Below are 19988 nucleotides of genomic sequence, written 5' to 3' on the forward strand. Positions count from 1 at the left end.
TATATGAAAAATGTTAAGCTTACTATTTACCACAATCCTGGCTAAACTCCTACTGCCTTTCAGGAGCTACCGTATTTATCATTTGTTCTAAGTGACCATTTTGTTTTTTATCTTATTTATATAGCACATTTAATTCTCCTCTCTAAATGGTTAATAGTTTATAAAACCTAGGCCAGAGGAGATCCAGGAGTATTAAGGCCCTACAGGTGTGTTTTAACTTAATTTTAAAATGAATTAAGAATCCTTAAACTCTATAGTAACATATCTACCCTTCTAAGCATTCCAAAAATCTGAAGGGCAGACAGAATTTTCTGTTACTACAAATAGAAAAATCATTGCAGAGCTCACGAACATTTCAAATACAATTATGAGCAATGCAAACCTGGAACTGCCTCTTCGTAGAGTTGTCCTCTTAGTCAATTTTTCAGGTATTTTTTCAGAGAGTTTATTTAAGGTGCTATATATAGATATAAAAGTAAAGAAGTCAGTGCTACGCAAAATAATAAAAATATTTTATACTTTTATTTACAAATTAATTTCATAAACAAACTATAATAAACATGAACAAACAATGAAGTTATTGGCTTCTATCCATTATGGCCAGAAAAATAAATTTACATAGATACCTAAATCTGCCTCCTTTTCCAGAGAAATTAACATATTGCATCTACATATTTTCAAATTGTTCCTAACTCTTATTCAGACTTAACAACTGGGCACTGCTCTATTTTTATATAGAATTGTAAATAATCTTTTAAAAAATTAGGACAAGAGTAATTTTCTACTAGTATGACTCAATTTCATAAAATACAAAAATTTAATAAATCTTGTATTTCAGTTTAATTAAATTAATTATGATTAATCTGTGGAAACATACAGAACAAATCTGTCAATCATCCACAATTAAGTCAAACTGTTGTATAGGGGAAGAAATTTTACAACTGTCAGAATAAGATTTTATTCATATTCTTGAAAGAAAGCTTTGTTCCCAATAAATATTCCCTCTATCACTTCAGTACACTTTAGGAGAACACATTCTCAATCCAAAAAGAAACAACAAACAGCTATTTGACTTTTTGTTTTTTTCTTGCTTGAAACTGCTCTGTTTTGTTTTTTACAGATTTAATCAACATTGACAAGGCAGGATCAATGGACCTCTTTTGTGATTCCTTTTGAATTTCACTCTCTTTTTTCTTTATTGCCTGAGTAAGTTCTTGTTCTTTCTGTTCTCTCTGCCGGGCTTTCTCCTCAAGGATTTTTTCCATAGCTTTTGTTTTCTTGAAATTAGGATCAGAAGGATCCAAATTGAACAAGTGGGAAGTATACATTGCCTGAAACCGTGCATCCTTAACATTTACCTGCAAATACAAAAGAAAAACAAATAAATTAATAAATCAGAAGGCCCAAAATGGGGCCAAATTTTGAAGTGAGTTGTTGATTGTATAAAATACAAATGTGAGCATTTTGTATTGATTCATTAGAAAACTGTATCCCACAGACAGTCCAATGGAGTTTTAAGGCCTACTCTTGGAAGTCATTAAGTAGTTGCTGATTGCTGTTTCTAGATTTTTTGTACAGGCTCAATCAAACCCACACATAAGGCCTGTATGACTATTAGGAATATGTACTTATTAGCAAAAAGAGGGAAAAGAGGGAGTGACAGAAACAAGAGATATAGCAATGAAAAAAGTATAGCCTATTGCAGTGGCTATTGCACACAGTGATATGATGTGACATGAACCTGTTATTTTTCAGTCAAGCTTGAGTATGCATATCTTTCCCACTGTGAGCATCACACTGCATGCGATTCTAACATTAAAAGGTATGTATTTTTGGTGCAATAGGGCTACCAAAAGACAAGCCAATACTTCACCTGGTACCCAACTAAATAAACAGTGATTTGATCCACCCTGGGATGAACTGGCTGTTCTGGACTAAAAGATGGTAGCTCTGGCTCTACTACGGGCCCTTCTTAAGACATTTCAGGCTAACTTTGGTTGTGCTCCGTGATCATCTCCAGAGCTGACTTTAAATTCAATACCACCTTTAAGAGGCTAATGACTTTTGTCCCTGGTTACCTCAAAGTCATCCTCTAATAATTCCTTCTTTTTCATCAGCAGTTTTTTCTTCTTTTTGCTTAGATTCTGGTGCTCTACAATCTTATTATAATTGAAGTGTTTCTTGCTCTCTTCCTCCTCGTCCATCATGAGCAGAGCCATTTCAGCCTATTGAGAGAAAATAAAGATCAAATACACAACAGTGCTTTCCTTCCCCCAAGCAGAAGTATGGGGTACAGATATCCCCTCTAGGAAGAGAACCTGGTCGCTAATGCTCTGGGACATCATTTATCATCTATAAACTGATTGTAGATTACCAAAACTCATAAAGAAACCCAAAGATCTTGGTAGAGCAATAAGGTAAAAGTTTTAGAAGCATCACCAAGAGGAATGAAAGTTTGTATTTAAAAACCAGACATTTCACTTATTATAACTGATTAATAGGCTATAGAAAAGATTCCCTAAATCTCTCAAATAAAAATTCCTCATTTTCACTTTGGTCTTTTAATGTTTATTTATTTTTGAGAAAGATAGACAGAGTGTGAGCAGGGGAGGGGCAGAGAGAGAGGGAGACACAGAATCTGAAACAGGCTCCAGGCTCTGAACTGTCAGCACAGAGCCTGACGCGGGGCTCAAACTCACTAACTGTGAGATCATGACCTCAGCTGAAGTTGGACACTTAACCAGCTGAGCCACCCAGGAGCCCCATCACTTTGGTCTTTGTAAGTAATGACACTCAATCTAACAAATGTGTAGTATTTTGTGACACAAACTACACTTTCCAAACATGTGCTTTAACAGCAAGGTATTTCTTCTTTCTTTTGCTTTTTTTACCTTTAACTTTTCAATATTGATACATTTCTATAAAGGCAGGATCTTAATATTTGCTTCTGAAATCTAATATGTCTGTTTCCACTGAACAGTGGCATTTTCTACCGACCATGGGATTAAACATGAACTTTGAGGAACTGAGTAAATACTAGAGAAAATGTGTACTAGAGAAAATACAGAGTATGCTGTCAGGCTTTGGTGAATTTTCCTATACTAACACTTAAATGGCTTTAATTTCCTTTCACTTTCATCACTGGCACCTTTAGTTGGCTTTCTTTTTTAAAGCCATTTTCCACAAAAGATTTTCTTTGTGTTCCTTTACTCTATGAACATTACTGTTACGTGCAATAAATGGAGGTTAGAAAATATGCATTATGGTGCAGAGTTTAGGTGACCAGTCAGGCTGACTCCCAGGGAGTGACATGAACATCAGTCATAGGGACACTGTTGACTCCAATTCCTACCTCAACAAAAATACATACTAATCTGTGCCATGGATCTTTGGAGTCACTGAAGCATAAGGGTCACTGCATTTTCAAGAAAAACTTTAATTTTATACATTAAATTTATGTTGTTTACATAATAAGAGAGAAATTAGCACTTGACAACATAAAAGCAGTCTGAATTATAGGACAGATCTGGATTGAATTAAAACTTATGGCAATATTATTTCAAGGTTTTAATAGTAGTATTTTTGGTCTTACAGTAAGAATTTAAAAAAATTTTTATTTTTTTATTAAAAAAATTTTTTTTAACATTTATTTATTTTTGAGAGACAGTGAGACAGAGCACAAGTGGGGGAGGGACAGAAAGGGAAGGAGACACAGAATCTGAAGCAGGCTCCAGGCTTCAAGCAAGCGTTCAGCATAGAGCCCAACGCAGGGCTTGAACCCACGAACCATGAGATCATGACCTCAGCCGAAGTTGGTCACGTAACTGACCAAGCCACCCAGGAGCCCCCCCAAAATTTTTTTAATGTTTATTTATTTTTGAGAGAGAGAGAGGGAGAGAGCCAGAGAGTGAGTGGGAGAAGAGCAGAGAGACACAGACACAGAATCCAAAGCAGGCTCCAGGCTCTGAGCTGTCAGCACAGAGCCTGATGTGGGGTTCAAACCCGTGAACCACGAGATCATGACATAAGCCAAAGTCGGATGCTTAACCGACTGAGCCACCCAGGTGTCCCACAGTAAGAATTTTTAATAATGAGTTATTTTCCTTTTAATCAAAAAGGACATGCTTTGGGTTTGAGATAAATTTCAACTTTGTACTAGTTGGAAAAATGTTTGGTAAAACTTAAAAACTGCACTGCTAAAATACTTAATTATGTGTTTTATAACTTAATTATAAATACCATTGCTATATAAGTTTTATCTTTTATATTATATTTTTATTTTTTATATTTTATTTTATAAGTTATTTTTTTTTTAGGGACAGTAGAAACTTATATAGACAACTAACTTCATTTAAATTGTACATATCAATTATCCACTAGTCATGTAACAATGATCATGTTTTACCTTTTGTCTTTCTATTTCAGCTTCTTCCACTGGAGATATGCCATCTTTTGTAGATTTCACTGATTTTTTCTTTTCTTTTATACCTGGCACAACAAACCAACACAGAAGGGGGGAAAAGTGTAAGACTATTCATAACATTCTGACTATGCTAGGAACAAAAATGCAAGATATCTAGGAATAATCTTATCAATAAACGTATAGAAACTGAAGAAAGTAAAAAAATATTACTAAGTGATGGCTATGGGTGTGAATGAAATAAATACATCTGGATGGGGTGACTGAATATTATAAAGAAGGAATTTCTTCTGAAAGTAATGTATGATTACATCATTAACTAAAAAAGAAAAACCATAAGATCATTTTAATAGGTATAGAATATGCATTTGATAAAATTCAACATCCATTCATGAAATAGAACAGTTATGGCTTAGTATATAATAAAATGCAGCACCATACATCACTGGAAAAAGAAGAGATTATTGAATAACTGGTGCTGGGCAACTTGCTTTATTCTGGGGGAAAAAAATTGAGTTGCAGCATCATCTTACAATGTACAGGAAAATAATGCAGATAGATTAAAGAGTTTAACATTAAGGGGGAAGAAAACAACACCTAAGAGATATCCAGGAGAATAGTTATCTGAGCTTAAATAGAGCTTACATTTTTAGTGTAAGAACAACAGAAAAAATCACACACACACACAAAAGTTACTTTAGTATATAAACTCTTAAAACTCTGTATATAAAAAACTCATCTGGAAAATGAAAAATTCATCTTTGCATTAAGAATTTCACAGTAAAAGTTTAACAAAACTCTCATTCTCTGAAGACAAATTTGATCTTCGGTTAACTTTCTAGTGCTATTTTTGGGCAAAACTACTTATGGTAATAATGGCTCCTTATTGGTACCCTGCTTATATTCCTAGGGACTCAGGGACTTCTGGAGACAAGATGTTAGATGAGATGTTCTTGTCCTGAGTAACAGGTAGTCATGAACAGCAATTAAAGGCACTTGAGTCTGGAGCAGTTGACCTGGGTTTAAATTCTGGCTGTACCACAGTTTGGTTGAGGCAGTGTGGGTCTGTGTCCTTATCTGTAAAATGGCAATTATAATAATAGCACCTACTTCATAGGGTTACTGTGAGGACTAAATAAATTAGTAAACATGAAGAGGTCAGTTAATACCTAACACACAGTGCTATAAAGTGCTTGTTGTTACTGTTATGATAGTCTGACTACACATACATAAGATGTCCTGGGCTCCTTGGTGATCATGCTGATGCCTGATTTTTTCTTCCTTTTTTGGGTCTTTGGAGTAGGAGGGATACAAAGGGAATGGGTGTCAGGGTGCAAAAGTATGAAACACTAGTGTAATGAATAAGACAGTTCAGAATCTACAAAGACATGTTCTGTTACTCTAGAATGTTATTACACGATGCCAATCTTCTCTGAACTACTGAACACGGTCTTCTTTGGCTAAGCTGTGTTCTGCACTCTCAACGCAGAGAAACCAATGGTCTCTAAGCTTACATAGTACTTACTATTGTGATAGGCAGCAGCACTGTTCTCTTCACTTTATATTAATATATTAACTAATTTAATCCTCACAACAATGCTGAGGTAGATTCTATTATTTGTTATAATCTTCATTCTGTGGATGAGGAAACCAAAGCACAGAGAGCTTAAGTAATTCTCTCAAGTTTAGTAAGTGAAGGAACCATGATTTAAACCTAAGCAGTCCAGCTCAGGCTCTCTAATGTTAATCACTAAGCTATATTCCTTCACTATCAAATATAATTCTCCTTCTAACAACTCTTTCCATTTAAAATGCATTTTGTGGGAATGCAAGCTGGTGCAGCCATTCTGGAAAACAGTATGGAGGTTCCTCAAAAAACTAAAAATACAACTACCCTACGGGCCAGCAATTGCACTACTAGGCATTTATCCAAGGGATACAGGTGTGCTGTTTTGAAGGGACACATGCACCCCCATGTTTATAGCAGCACTATCAACAATAGCCAAAGTATGGAAAGAGCCCAAATGGCCATCGATGGATGAATGGATAAAGAAGATGTGGTATATGCATATACAATGGAGTATTACTCGGCAATAAGAAAGAATGAAATCTTGCCATTTGCAACTACGTGGATGTAACTGGAGGGTATTATGCTAAGTGAAATTAGTCAGAGAAAGACAAAAATCACATGACTTTACTCATATGAGGACTTTAAGAGACAAAACAGATGAACATAAGGGAAGGGAAACAAAAGTAATATAAAAACAGGGAGAGGGACCAAACAGAAGAGACTCATAAATATGGAGAACAAACTGAGAGTTGCTGGAGGGCTTGTGGGAGGGGAGATGGGCTAAATGGGTAAGGGGCACTAAGGAATCTACTCCTGAAATCACTGTTGCACTATATGCTAATTTGGATGTAAATTTTAAAAAATAAAAAATAAAATTAAAAAAAAATGCATTTTGTGGGGTGCCTGGGTGGCTCTGTTGTTTAGGGGTCCAACTTTGGCTCAGGTCATGATCTCATGGTTCGTGGGTCTGAGCTGCACGTTGCTGCATTGGCCTCGGTGCTGACAGCTTAGAGCCTGCTTTGGACTGTGTCTCCTTCTCTCTCTGCCCCTTCTCCACTCTCACTCTGTCTCTGTCTCTCTCTCAAAAAATGAATTAACATTAAAAAAAATGCATTTTGTTGTGAAAAAGTAAAATTCACAGAATATAACATGGTTGAATAACTGCAGCTAATGAGGGATAATAAGAAAAGCAAAGCCTAAAGTGGAGAGAGGCTTTAGAAACTGCTCCGTGTGTATTAAGTCCCTGCTGTACTTCGGCAGCCATACCCAGCTGAGAGAAAACGCCAGCATAAAGTGTTTAGGTTCACCCCGCAGTGCTACCAAGGCATTTGTCTACACTTCCAGGAAGAAACATTTGTAGACAGCCCTTCTTCCTAAAGTGAAAATCTTTATTGCTCCTATCTCAAATATTCTCCAGGAAATGGAGGTATCTATTTTCAGATTATGACATTTTCTCTATTTTAAAGAATGTGTATCTATATCTATATATATATCATCAGGGTTCTAGTTTCTTAGGGTCTGACTTCCACACCCTAAGTTTACTTCTGCTCCTATGTTCTCAAAGCAAGAGTTCCTTCTGAAGTGAATGGACAAGTGACGTACGCAGAAGATCATCCCGTGGCAGGAAAAAAACAGGCTGTATATGATTAATACATAAAGGAGATAAAGATCTTCATATACAACTGTGGGAAATGATTTCAAAGAACCCACAACTGTTCCAGATTTTATAACAACCTGGTGAAAAGTAATAAAAATAAACTTGAAAGAAAGATTGTAGCAAAGGAGGAAAAAGAATCTCCAAAATGGTAAGGGTTAAAAATGATATCCAATTTTAGCATGATAAAAATTTTTTTGCTCACAAAGAATTTACTCTGCCGGCCTGAACTGTTTAGTCAGAAGATAAATAATGTGTAGAAATCCTTTCCGCACTGTTAACAAGATCATATTAAGAGAGCATATCTTATTTATTTATTTTTTTAAACATTTTTTTTTTCTCCTTGGAAAGTTTTCAGACCTAAGTTAGATAAGAGTACTAGGGAAATGAAAGTCCCTGTTCTGAAATGTTGTATTTATTTTTTAGTAAATCTTCTGGCAAGTAAAAAACCACATGTCCTGGGACTGCTGCAAAAAGTACATATGGATGATTCTAATACATTGACAGAGATTCAAAATCAGATGTTAATGGCTTAAAAAAATAAATCTAAACAATCCTTACTGGGGCTTACTATCCTTACTATCTCTTTAAGCAACAAATGTAACAGAATACATCTATGGAAAAAGATTTGTTGTAAAAATAATTGACCTGTACAAGGAATATCTGTAAAGGAAATTTCATATTCAATTACTTGTAATGTCTGAGAAGCGTTCTCATAAAAAACTTCCTCCAGAGGGTTTAGCTGAGTACTTCTTAGGAAAACAGTTAAAAGAATTCACTGGAGGGCAAATGCGGTCTCAGTACTGACCAGAAGGGAGTGATAAAGCCCCCTTGCAATTCACTGTTTTTGTAGCAAGTTCCAAGATTAACAGATACAGATTGTTAATCATCCTTTGGACCTGGGCATTCTGGCTTTTCTGGGAAATCCAGCAGTTCCCTATATCCACTTCTTATACACATGGGTCCCTGGCTCTGGCTTTGGTCTTCACAACATACTCGTAGGGTTACAAAATGGGAGCCCATTTAAACTCAAGTTCTACCATTTACCACTGGCCCTTGGGCAATTCAACTATGTTTTTTGAATTTCAATTTACTCATCCATAAAGTGGGCTGAAGTTTGGATTAGAAGACAGAGTACATATAAAAGCATTTTAAAACTGCAAGCCACATATGCAAGCAGTAGGATATAAGCACTCATCATACTGTTTGAATGAATCAAGTATGTATACCATATTATTAGATTTTCAGGATGGTTTATTGTTTATCAAATATCTAGGTTGTCAAGACAAAGGATACATTTTAATAGGGTATATTTACATGTGATGTATTTTATTTCTCTCCTACTTCTTCAAAAACAAAATCTTATTAAAGAGTTTATGCAATTAGACAGCAATAAACAAATTTTTCCAATACAGCTGATACTTGAACAACACAGAAGTTAGGGGCACTGACCCCCCACATGGTTGAAAATCCATATGTGCCTTTTGACTTCTACAAAACTTAACTACTAATAGCCTACTGTCAACCAGAGACCCTACCAATAACATAAACAGTCGATTAACACATATTTTGCATATTTGTACCTACTACATTTATATTTTTATGATAAAGTTAGAGGAAAGAAAAAATGTTATTAAGAAAATCATAAGAGAAAATACATTTACAGTACTGTACTACATTTATAAAAAAAAATCCACGTATAAGTGGATTCACAGTTCAAATCCATGTTGTTCAGGGTCAACCGTATTTCATTTCTAAGAGAAAAAATTAACTATTAACTAATTCTAGAAGTACATATTTTTGAACCTCTCATTTGATATCAAATTTGTAGTTTAGAAAAAAATTATAGCAAGTTTATAGTGTAGGGGAAAAACAGAAGGAAAAGTGAGAAAAGATTTCTAGTACTCACAACTGGCTCCTAACCCAAGCCAAACATCAGGTCTGGCATTAATCAATGAACTCAATTCCTCCATATTTTGAAGAGTATGTAAGTTTAGCTCTATGGGATTGCCAAGGGCAAAGGTGTTACAAATGTATCCAAGTCCATCTGGCTTAAAATGTCTCTGTCCTGCTCAGCCATGGGGCTTGAACTATACACCCTTCCAAACACTAACGCTTTTCCTCCTATTCCACAGCTGCTCCTTCTCAGTTTCTTCAACTTTCTCCCTACCTTTCAAGTAGTACCTTCTCCAGTATGACAGAGTAATAGTGTCTTGTGTAAGCTTTACCCAACCTAGAGCCCAATCACGCACCCTCCTCTCTTACCAATGCTTTTAACTTCCAGTTCTATGGTTTGAAATACTATTTATATGCTATTGATTCCTAAGTCTGTATCTGCACTGACTTTTCGGCTGATCACCAAGACTTCTTTATAAATGTAACCTAATACATCTCAAAGTGATTATACCCAAAATGGAACTATTGACCTTACTTCCCACCCAAACCTACTGTTTTTACATTCCTTCCTAACTCAGTAAATGGAAGAATATTCTTCTAGAGACTCAAAACAAAAATCTAGTTCTGCTAAATTTCTTCCTTATTCAAGTAAGTCCACAAGTGTATGTCTAAAATATATCTAGAATTCCATTTACTTTTCTCCTTCCAATTCCATTACTGGCATGCTACCTAAACCAGTATCACCTCTTGAAAAGCCTGGTCTCTCAGCTCTCACTGATGCCTTTTCTTCAATCTGTTCTCTTCACAGGAACCAACATATACACCAGATCATGTCATGTTCTTGCTTAAAGACCTTTCAGTGGCTTCCTGCTGTTAGGAGAGTAAAATCAAAATGTGTTGCCATGACACAAGGCCATGCAGGGTTGATCCTGTGTCCCAGCCTGGCCTCCTATCAAACTCCTCTGACCATTTTCCAGTCACATTGGGTCTTTCAATTTCTCCAACACAAGTTCTTTCTCACCTCACAGCCTGTATACCTACTTTTCCCTTGTTTGCAATGTTCTTTATGCCTGACTCCTTCTTATTCTACAGGTCTTATTCAAATGTCACCACCTTGGAAAAGCCTTTTTTTTTTTTTTTTTTGGCCCCCCTCTCTGTCTAAAGTAAGCTACTCTTCCTTCCTCCCAGTTTTATCCTCTATATTACGCTATTTTCTTTAAAGTTTGTTTATTTGGGGTGGGCGGGGGGAGAGAGAGAGAGAGAAAGAAAACAGGGAAGGGGCAGAGAGAGAGGGAGAGAGAATCCCAAGCAGGTTCAATGCTGTAAGTGCAGAGCCCCATGTGGGGCTCAAACCCACAACTGTGAGATCATGACCTGAGCCAAAATCAAGAGTCAGACACTTAACTGATGGAGCCACCCAGGCACTCTTACCCTATTTTCTTTAAGACACTGATCATATTCTTACAATACTCTTATCTGTTTACCTGTTTAGCATGACTTCCTTAATACCACAGACTTCTCAAGAAACATAACCATGCTTGTATTATTACTGTTATATCTCTAGCCTAGCAGAGTGTCCAGCACCGAGGCGGCAATATTTATTGACAGTATGAATAAACAAACATGGCAAGATACATTTTTTTTGTCCTAAAATTTATGTAAAAAAAAAAAAAAATTCTCAGCCTTTCTGTTTTTCTTTTCCTTTTAAAGAAACAACTTAAGCCCAGATACAAATAATTACTCTTAGGATTTATTCTGAAATCAAAAGTATATTGAAAGCAAACAAATTTTATCTACGCTTTTCTTTGGAACTTCTGCTACTACCTTTAGTGAGAGCTTATTCACAATTTACATGTGCTGATTCCAAGACACAAGCCACCCCAAGCCATCAAACAATTTAACTTACTCTTTGAATCCTGCCCTGAGTTCTACAATCTGACCAGACTGTACATGCCAAATGAAGCACTTTGGAATGAGAACAAGGAAACTATAATGCTTTGCATTTCTCCATTATAAACTTGGTTTTCTGAAAGCAGAGGATAAGGCTAAAATCCATCATCTTCTAGAAATGACCGCTCAGGTATGATAAAAAGCAGAATATGCTAAGTTTCCATTTCCCTTTCCAATTCCTAAGAATCTGACATCCTATAATAGACTTTATTCATGTTGATCTCCTTTTTCATAAAAAAAAAAAAAAATGCAAGTGCTAAAAGGCTATAACAACCAGGAAATAATTTTGAGCAATTTTGACTTTCCTGTTGAGAACTATTCTGGCCCACTAGTCACCAGGGACAAGAAGCAGGGAAACTTCATAAAATCCTTCTCTTTACAATGCCAGCTTGGAGTTGCTCCAGGAGTAAGCCTTTTGGAGTTCATGTGTGTGGTATTCTGATCAGGAAAAAGGCAAAATGCATGAGAACAAATGGAAAATGCTTATAGTAGTCTCTGTACTGACTTGTGTATGTATGGGCTGAACCTTACCACACACATTTACACATAACCAAAAGGTAAGAATGAAAGCATTAGGGAAAGAATGAGCAGTGCATATACAATGGAAACAAAGCTCCTTGGATACAGGAAATCAAATACCAGATAGTTCTGGGATCCAAGGTAAAAGGGGAGGAAGCTGGCTTTCATCTACAATGATGAAGCAGGATAAATGTAAAAATGGATAAATGAAACATAGATGTTTTTGTATATTTGAGCAGAAAAGCTTTCATGCTACAACACCATGTAAAAATTCTAAGAAATTTATACACACATCCACATAAACAAATTTATTTCACACTTTCACTTTTTCACAGTCTTTGTAAAGACCTAGAGATATGTCATAGAAAAGCAGTGTAAGCACACAAGAAGATCACTTCCTTTCCCCTCATCTTTTTATAGTCAATCTGTCTATAAGGATATTTCCAAAAAAGGGATCCCTAGTAAACCATTAAATCAATCACATCACCAAAGCCTCCTATAATGAAATTATTTGTATGCTGACCCTTTGTAACTAGATAGATGTTTATACCCCAAAGGACAGACCTTGCTTATAAGCCACTAAAAGAGGTACACAAATTCTAGGAATTTTAAGAGAATGAGTAGTTTACACTGTTTCCACCCATGTCACCTTTCTTTAAATTCCAATTAAAAACTCAAATATGGGCTGGCTTACCTATTTTTGTAATTTCTTCGGCAAAGTATGGGTCATTCAGATCAACATCAGAGGGAAGTTCATCTTCACTGGCCTCTTCAGCAAGAGCCTTAAGGTGAATATAAAAATACATACAGTTTATTACAAAGACCATGAAGAAAAATCCTATCATTTCTTTTTCTTTTTTTATGTAAGTACCCTATTTTTTTTTTAATTTAAATTCAAGTTAGTTAACCTATAGTGTAGTACTGGTTTCAAGAGTAAAATTTAGTAATTAATCACTTACATATAACACCCAGTGTTCATCCAAAAAAGTGCCCTCCTTAATGCCCATCAACCCAGTTAGCCTATCCCCCCACAGCAACCCCCACTTTGTTCTCTGTATTTAAGTTTTTTATGGTTTGCCTCCCTCTCTGTTTTTATCTTGTCTTTCCCTTCCCCTATGTTCATCTGCTGTGTTTCTTAAATTCTCATGAGTGAAATCATATATTTGTCTTCTGACTTATTTCACTTAGCATAATACACTCTAATTCTATCCATGTAGTTGCAAATGGCAAGATTTCATTCTTTTTGATCACTAATATTCCACTTTGTGTATATACATATATCCATAAATATATATATCACATCTCATTTTTATTTTTTTTAAATTTTATTTTTTTAATGTTTATTTTTGAGAGAGACAGAGTGTGAGTGGGGGAGGAGCGGAGAGAGAGAGAGGGAGACACAGAATCAGAAGCAGGTTCCAGGCTCTGAGCTGTCAGCACAGAGCCCAACACGGGGCTCGAACCCACAAACTGCAAGACCATGACCCGAGCTGAAGTTGAACGCCCACCGACTGAGCCACCCAGGCGCCCCAACATCTTATTTCTTTTAAATCAAACAGTTCAATCTAGAATGAAACCAGTTTTTAAAATTAATTTGTAAAATAACTCCTATCTGATCATTCTTTTGTTTCTTCAACAAATATTTATGGATAAAAATAAATCTTTATGGAATATTTAATAAATGCATAAAGCTATGTAGGGTTGTTGGGAAAAGTGAAAGTTATCAGATACATGGTTTCTGTCTTTAAAAAAATTATAATCTGGCACCTGGGTGGCTCAGTTGATTAAGTGTCCAACTCTTGATTTTGGCTCAGGTCATGATCTCATGGTTTGTGAGTTCAAGCCCTGTGTTCAGCTCTGTGCTGACAGTGAAGAGCCTGCTTGGGATTGTCTCTCTTTCTGTCCCTCCCTGACTCACACTCTCAAAAATAAATACATTTAAAAAAATTAAAATGAATAAAAATTTTACAATCTATAAAAAAAAAGCTAGACACGTAAACAGACACATATATTAGTAATAGCAGTTCAAGATAGGAAGTGCTAGAAGAAGCAAAAATGAAATGATACAGACATTCAAAAGAGAAGAACACTTTTATGTGGGTGATCAGTGAAAAGATGTGGCCTTATCTCTCACAAAATTGAGAAATGGCAGTGACTATCAACAGCTTGAAGTTATACATTGTGGATTATCATGTAAATAATTATTTATAACAATTTATTTGCTGGTTAAAGAAAGTGATTTTTTTTAATTTATTTTTTTTTAATGTTTATTTATTTTTGAGAGAGACAGAGACAGAATGCGAGTGAGTTAGGGGCAGAGAGAGAGGGAGACATAGAATCCGAAGCAGGCTCCAGGCTCTGAGCTGTCGGCATAGAGCCTGACGCAGGGCTCGAACTCACGAGTTGTGAGATCACGACCTGAGCCGAAGTCGGATGCTCAACCGACTGAACCACCCAGGTGCCCCAAGAAAGTGATTTTTTTTATTATGAAAATTAAAACATATGCAAAAGCAGTAAGGACAGCTTAATGAAGCCCCTGTTTTCATCACCCAATTTTAACAATTATTTTATCTATAATCCACCCTTGAAAACTCTTTGGCTATTTTTAAGCAAATGTGTTGGTTAATATTTTTCCTAATCAAATTTGAACAGTCTACTAAATTAGAATACTTAAATAAAAAATCAAACCTATATAATAAATAGGACATGTGAACTGAGGTCGGACAAACCAGATTGAGGTTATTTCCAAGAATCTACAAAGTGAGTCATTTTAACAAAAATATTCAGAATACATACTGTTAAACATTATCTTCCATGCTGAAGAAGACCCACCAAGCCCTAAAAAGTATTCATTTTGATATTAATATCCTTTTAAGAACAAGAGCTTCTATGAATTTTGTTTACCAAACTCTTAAAGTAGATTCAGTAGTAATAAATTTTTCTAACAAAGATTATAGAATAACTACCTATCTACTCACATCACTGATTTTAGATCTAAACTTTAGCTGCATCAATTATTGCATATAAACATGTATTCATTTCTTCAGTAATAATTTTTCAACGTCAAAATGGAAGCCACAGTGAGGAAAAGGGGCAAAATATTTTTAATATGAAGGAAATTCTTGAAACTCCTCTGTATACGAGAACCTGTGGGTGGAAGGGATCTGCTGGAATCCAGCAGTGATCCAGTACAGAGCACTGAGCCTAGAACAAACTGGCACTCAACAAACATATTTTTAGTGGTAGTAATGAGTCCAGGCTTAGCCCAATGAAGGGAAAGAGTAAAAGTACAAGATAAGCTCAAAGTGCCCAGCAAATGAAAATAAAAGAGAATAGCTACTAAAGGTCTCAGAAACAAGAGACTACTTTATTGACCCAAAAAGACCCAGTTGTAAGTTTTACAGTACACAGATGGCTTAATAACTTGTGAAATTATTCTATTTAGAAGATATTTTACTTCCTGCTTAGTTTTAAAAGAAGTTCTAAGGAAGAGGGGGGACAGGGCTTTTACCCTTTATCCTCATTGTATTATCTATTTCCAGGAACACTGACTAAATAGAGGAGTATTAAAAGTCCCTCCAGTGCATCATTCAATTTTGCAGGGTTCCATCTTCACAAGCACTGAAAGTCACATCTGCATCAAAAGCACAAGCTTATGTAGTATATTTAGAGAATACGGTATAGTGGAAAGGACACTGGAGTGAGAGATCTGGATTCTGGTCTCAGCTTGGCCATTAATAAGCTGTGTATCTGGAGATGAATCACTTAATTTCCAACAACTATAAAGCATCAAGATTGGACTAGAACTAATCGTTTAAGATTACTAAAGTTGCAAAATTCTGTGATTACTGATATTATCTTAAGGCAATAACTGTACAGTACTGCTAGAATGCTACATTTCAATGACAAGATAGAGCATTTTTAGCAGCAAAAACCATTAAGTGGTCTCTGCTGTTACTAAGGACTCTGTGGAAAAGATATTATCCCCCAATAATGAGAGTCAAATCAGATTTTTCAAGACAACATATTAGCACAGAGGAAATAGCCTTAATTAAAGGGATTTAATGACAAGATGTTAAAAGATTCATATGATTAATACTGAAAAATGAAAAATTCAGGTTGAGAAACACAAATGTAGAAAAAAATTCATGCATGTTAAAAATTTCTATGTGTATATATCCTCAAGTAGAAGAATCTGTATGCATATTTCTTTCTTAAAAATAGAAACAGAACCAAACTGTTTTATATCTAGGTATCAATTAAGCTGTTTATTTTATTTAGGTAGCATGTAAATGTAAAATACTAGAGCACAGTAGTTAAAATGGCTCTGGGCTTTTATTAGGATTTGTACCTCATTATGTAGCTTTGTAGAAAACACTTAAGCTATTGGGTTTTCCCTTTCCTCTTTCTTAAAATTGTGATAACATGGCCTACTCTAGTGAGTGGTTAGCTATCTATCTTCTGATATCTTCTGATACATGATTGTTGTTCAATAAATATTTGCCCAAAATTATCATTGATACCTTTTGTTTCTTTTTCAGTCTTTTCTTCTCTTTCTTTTTCTCTAAAAATTGTTCCCAAGGGGTCAGTTTATCTTTTCCTTCCAGTTTGTTTCTCACCATCTCTTCTGCACTTTCTTTCAGACCTAAGAAAAAACACAAATAGAGTTCAGTTTAAAATGTTATTATCTTATTTTAAATTCTATGCTGTCCCTTTTCATACATTAGCTGGATATAGTTCTATATTCTACAAAAAGAAGCTTCCCTCGTCCTTAGGTAAAATAAAAGTATTTTAAAAAAATAAAATAAAAAAATAAAATGTTATTATCTTCATTCAGTTGAAAATATAATTTACCAAAAAGATCACTTACAGATATTTAATAGAGTAACAAAATAAAATACAATACTGAATTATGTAACTCCAAAATCAGAGTAATATAGGATCAAATCATATCAATGCTATTTCCTAATAACAAACAATAATAAACTTAATCAAACCAAAATAAATAAGCAAACCCAGCAAGTTGATATGCAGTCAAACCACTAAAGAAAAATCCTTTATTTAGGTTTAAATTTTATTTCTCTATACTTAAATGCTTTGAGACTCTAAGAAAAATCCTGGAACAAAATCTTCTCAGGATACAACTAATCATTCACTTTTAATAGCAAATGGTAAGTGGTCTTTAACATAATTATATCTAATTGCTCTGTTGCCCAAATAAAAAGACTGCATTCCCTGGTAACTATAGGTGACTATCAAAAATTGATTAGTAAGGCAATCCTTGTTGAAATAGGCCAGGAGGAAAGAGTTCTCATAATCTCTCAACTACTCTGTGAAATACATCCTTAAGATCAAAAGGACCACCAAGTTCTGATTCCACTTTGTATGGTTTACCTCTTTCAATGCTGTCATTTGCTCTTGTACTTCATCTCTAAATACTTCATCTCTATTTCTTATATTCTGCAGTACCTAACTTGTGTTTCTACGAGGCTTATGTAATATCTGGACAGGAGTGAAAGTGGGGAAGAAAAAGCCCTGAGGCTGACCTACCATCCATGGAGACCCTCACTACTGCCAAAGTAAAGAAAATGTGATTACTGGTGTTGTCACCTTTGATAATAAAGATGTTTGTTTTACTTTACAGTATTTTCTGGACATCATGGTTCAATTTGGGGAGGAGGCAGCTTCAATATTTAGATGACACAATATTCATTTCAGAAAAATATTAGTGGAATGATTCAAAATGCTTTTTAAGAGAGTCACGGTCAATCCAGATCATCTTCCCAGATATTTTTTAAATTCTAAGGTGAAAACAATCCTAAGTATATAACAATTCTTTTTTTTTTTTTTTTTTTTCCTGGTAAGTATACTGAGACTAAGAACATTCAGCAACTTGCCTAAGAACGTACAGCTAGGAAGCTACATGACTGTAATTGCTTGGCTATCCTCTATACCATGGCCAGATACATCTAAAATGCTGGTCTGACCCAGAGAAAAGAAATGTATATAGTGGATGAATAAAATCAAAAGCTTTGGGTCTCAGTTTCTTTATCTGCAAAGAGCAGTTGGTCTAGATCAGAAGCATGCAACCCTCCCACCCACATACACCTTTTTTTACCCCCCTCAAAGAAAATATCTGGTAGAAGTCCAAATACATAACAACTAAAAGTAGTGTTTTGGGTCTTGTGCCTCAAAGAACAGCCTGAAACAGCTGGAATAGATGATCTCTAAGGTCCCTTCCTTGGCTTTTAAGCCAAGACTTAATCTCCAAATTTCTATGACTTAGAAAAGTATTAAATTATATGCATACTCAAGGTTATGTAGATTTGTTTTTATGAGATACTGCTGGTAAGATCTCTGATTTATTGCATGCCAAATCAGAACCACAACTCTCAATTCAAAGATGTTTCTTATGAGAAAAATACAATTCACTTTACTTAACCATTTGTAAGAGAAATGTGTACTGTACAAAATGATGTCCAGATCTCTGACTGAATCAACAGATACACAGCACTAAGGAAATGTAAATTGGGACCCTCATTTGGGAGAAAGCAACAAATCCTGACAAAAGACGTTGATTTCAAATAATAAAATAGTAGGTTTGTATATTATGCCTGTGGGTTAGCATGCAATCAGTCTAGTCTAATTCTACATGCACAGTATTGTATTATTAAATAAGATGTTTAAATAATCTTAAGGTATTATAGTATAATTTCTTCAAACACTAAGAAAGATTTTATTATTCCAAAATATTAAATTAATATATTTAGAGACTTTTTTTTCACCAAAAAGTATTGTTTAATTTTGATCCCTGAAGCTTAACGTGATGCTTAGAATGATGCTGAGGAAAGCTCCGTACCATTGTCTCTTTTAAGTAACTAGGACATTGTTTTGATGTGTCTCAATCACTATGAACTTCTACTACACATGTAGGGTCTTAACATTCTTTGGAACATGGGTACCTTGAGAATTTGATAAGATATAGAATCTCTCTCTGAAACACTGTACTGGAAACACTTGCATACAGCATTCAGGGGCTTATGGATACTCAAAGGTCATTTCTATATAAGGATCTAAGGGTCTCAGGCAAAGAACATTTACAGGTGCAGTAGAGGTCTACAGGAAAACAGGAGGCCAGCTCCCATAACTTCAAAACTTATTAGCACTGTGACATTTGTAGGTTCTATAGCAGGATTCCTCACTTCAGCACTACTGTCATGTTGGACCAGATAATTCTTTGTTGTGAGGAACTATCCTGTAGTTGTAAGGATGTTTATCAATATCTCTGCATTATCCATTAGATGCCAATAGCCTCAGTCATGAAAATAAAAATGTCTCCAGATATTGCCAAATGTCTTCTTGGGAGCAAAATTACCTCTAGTTGAGAACCACTGTTCTAAACAATGATTAGAAGTCATTTCTGAAAAGAAGGGCTATTTCATTACTTGTATCAGAGAAGTTATATATTATTTTATTTGGTACTTGATTATATAACATCTATTTTACTTTAGAGTTTTCTTCCAACTAAACCAAAGGCAGCTAAAGTCACCTTCTTTTGTATTCCATAATATTTAACATAGTGCCAGACACATAGTAAGTACTTAATAAACACTTAATTGATCTGTCTTGAAGGAGGAATTCTTATTTCAAGCCAACTGTTTGATCTTGTAAGTTTGGAACATATTCTCTCCAACAGAAAATGAATCAAAACTTTAGGATATAAATAAATAGCCTTTATCCCAAAGTGGTCTGGGTATGTGTGTTTAAGGACCTATAGCTGCAGAAAATTCATGAAATATTATTCTCAGAAAATATTTTAAACTTTTTTTCTGATATTTAGTTGGTTTATAACAACAAAGAAATAGTTATCTTCAGTTCAATACAGTCTGTAATTTTTTTGCCTGGCTCTCACTTAATACACCAAATGTGTATTAAGTAGAATGACAAACACATTGCAGTGAATGAACACAACACCATGA

At 35.0% G+C, this 19988-nt stretch overlaps 1 protein-coding gene across 2 annotated transcripts in view; it reads right to left on the bottom strand.

The window, feature by feature from the left end:
• Positions 1–942: 942 nt before the first annotated feature.
• ESF1 (ESF1 nucleolar pre-rRNA processing protein homolog) overlaps positions 943–19988 on the bottom strand; it is a 63778-nt gene continuing 44732 nt past the window's right edge. For both annotated transcript variants that reach the window (XM_042980925.1, XM_007086805.3), the window contains exons 10-14: positions 16533–16654; positions 12704–12791; positions 4406–4488; positions 2079–2225; positions 943–1358 (exon numbers count right to left, since the gene is read on the bottom strand). In XM_042980925.1, coding sequence (XP_042836859.1) covers positions 1065–1358; positions 2079–2225; positions 4406–4488; positions 12704–12791; positions 16533–16654 — 734 coding nt within the window. In that variant the 3' untranslated portion in view covers positions 943–1064. The remainder of the gene's footprint in view (positions 1359–2078; positions 2226–4405; positions 4489–12703; positions 12792–16532; positions 16655–19988) is intronic.

Source organism: Panthera tigris, chromosome A3, assembly GCF_018350195.1.
Source record: "Panthera tigris isolate Pti1 chromosome A3, P.tigris_Pti1_mat1.1, whole genome shotgun sequence".
Lineage (NCBI taxonomy): Eukaryota > Metazoa > Chordata > Mammalia > Carnivora > Felidae > Panthera > Panthera tigris.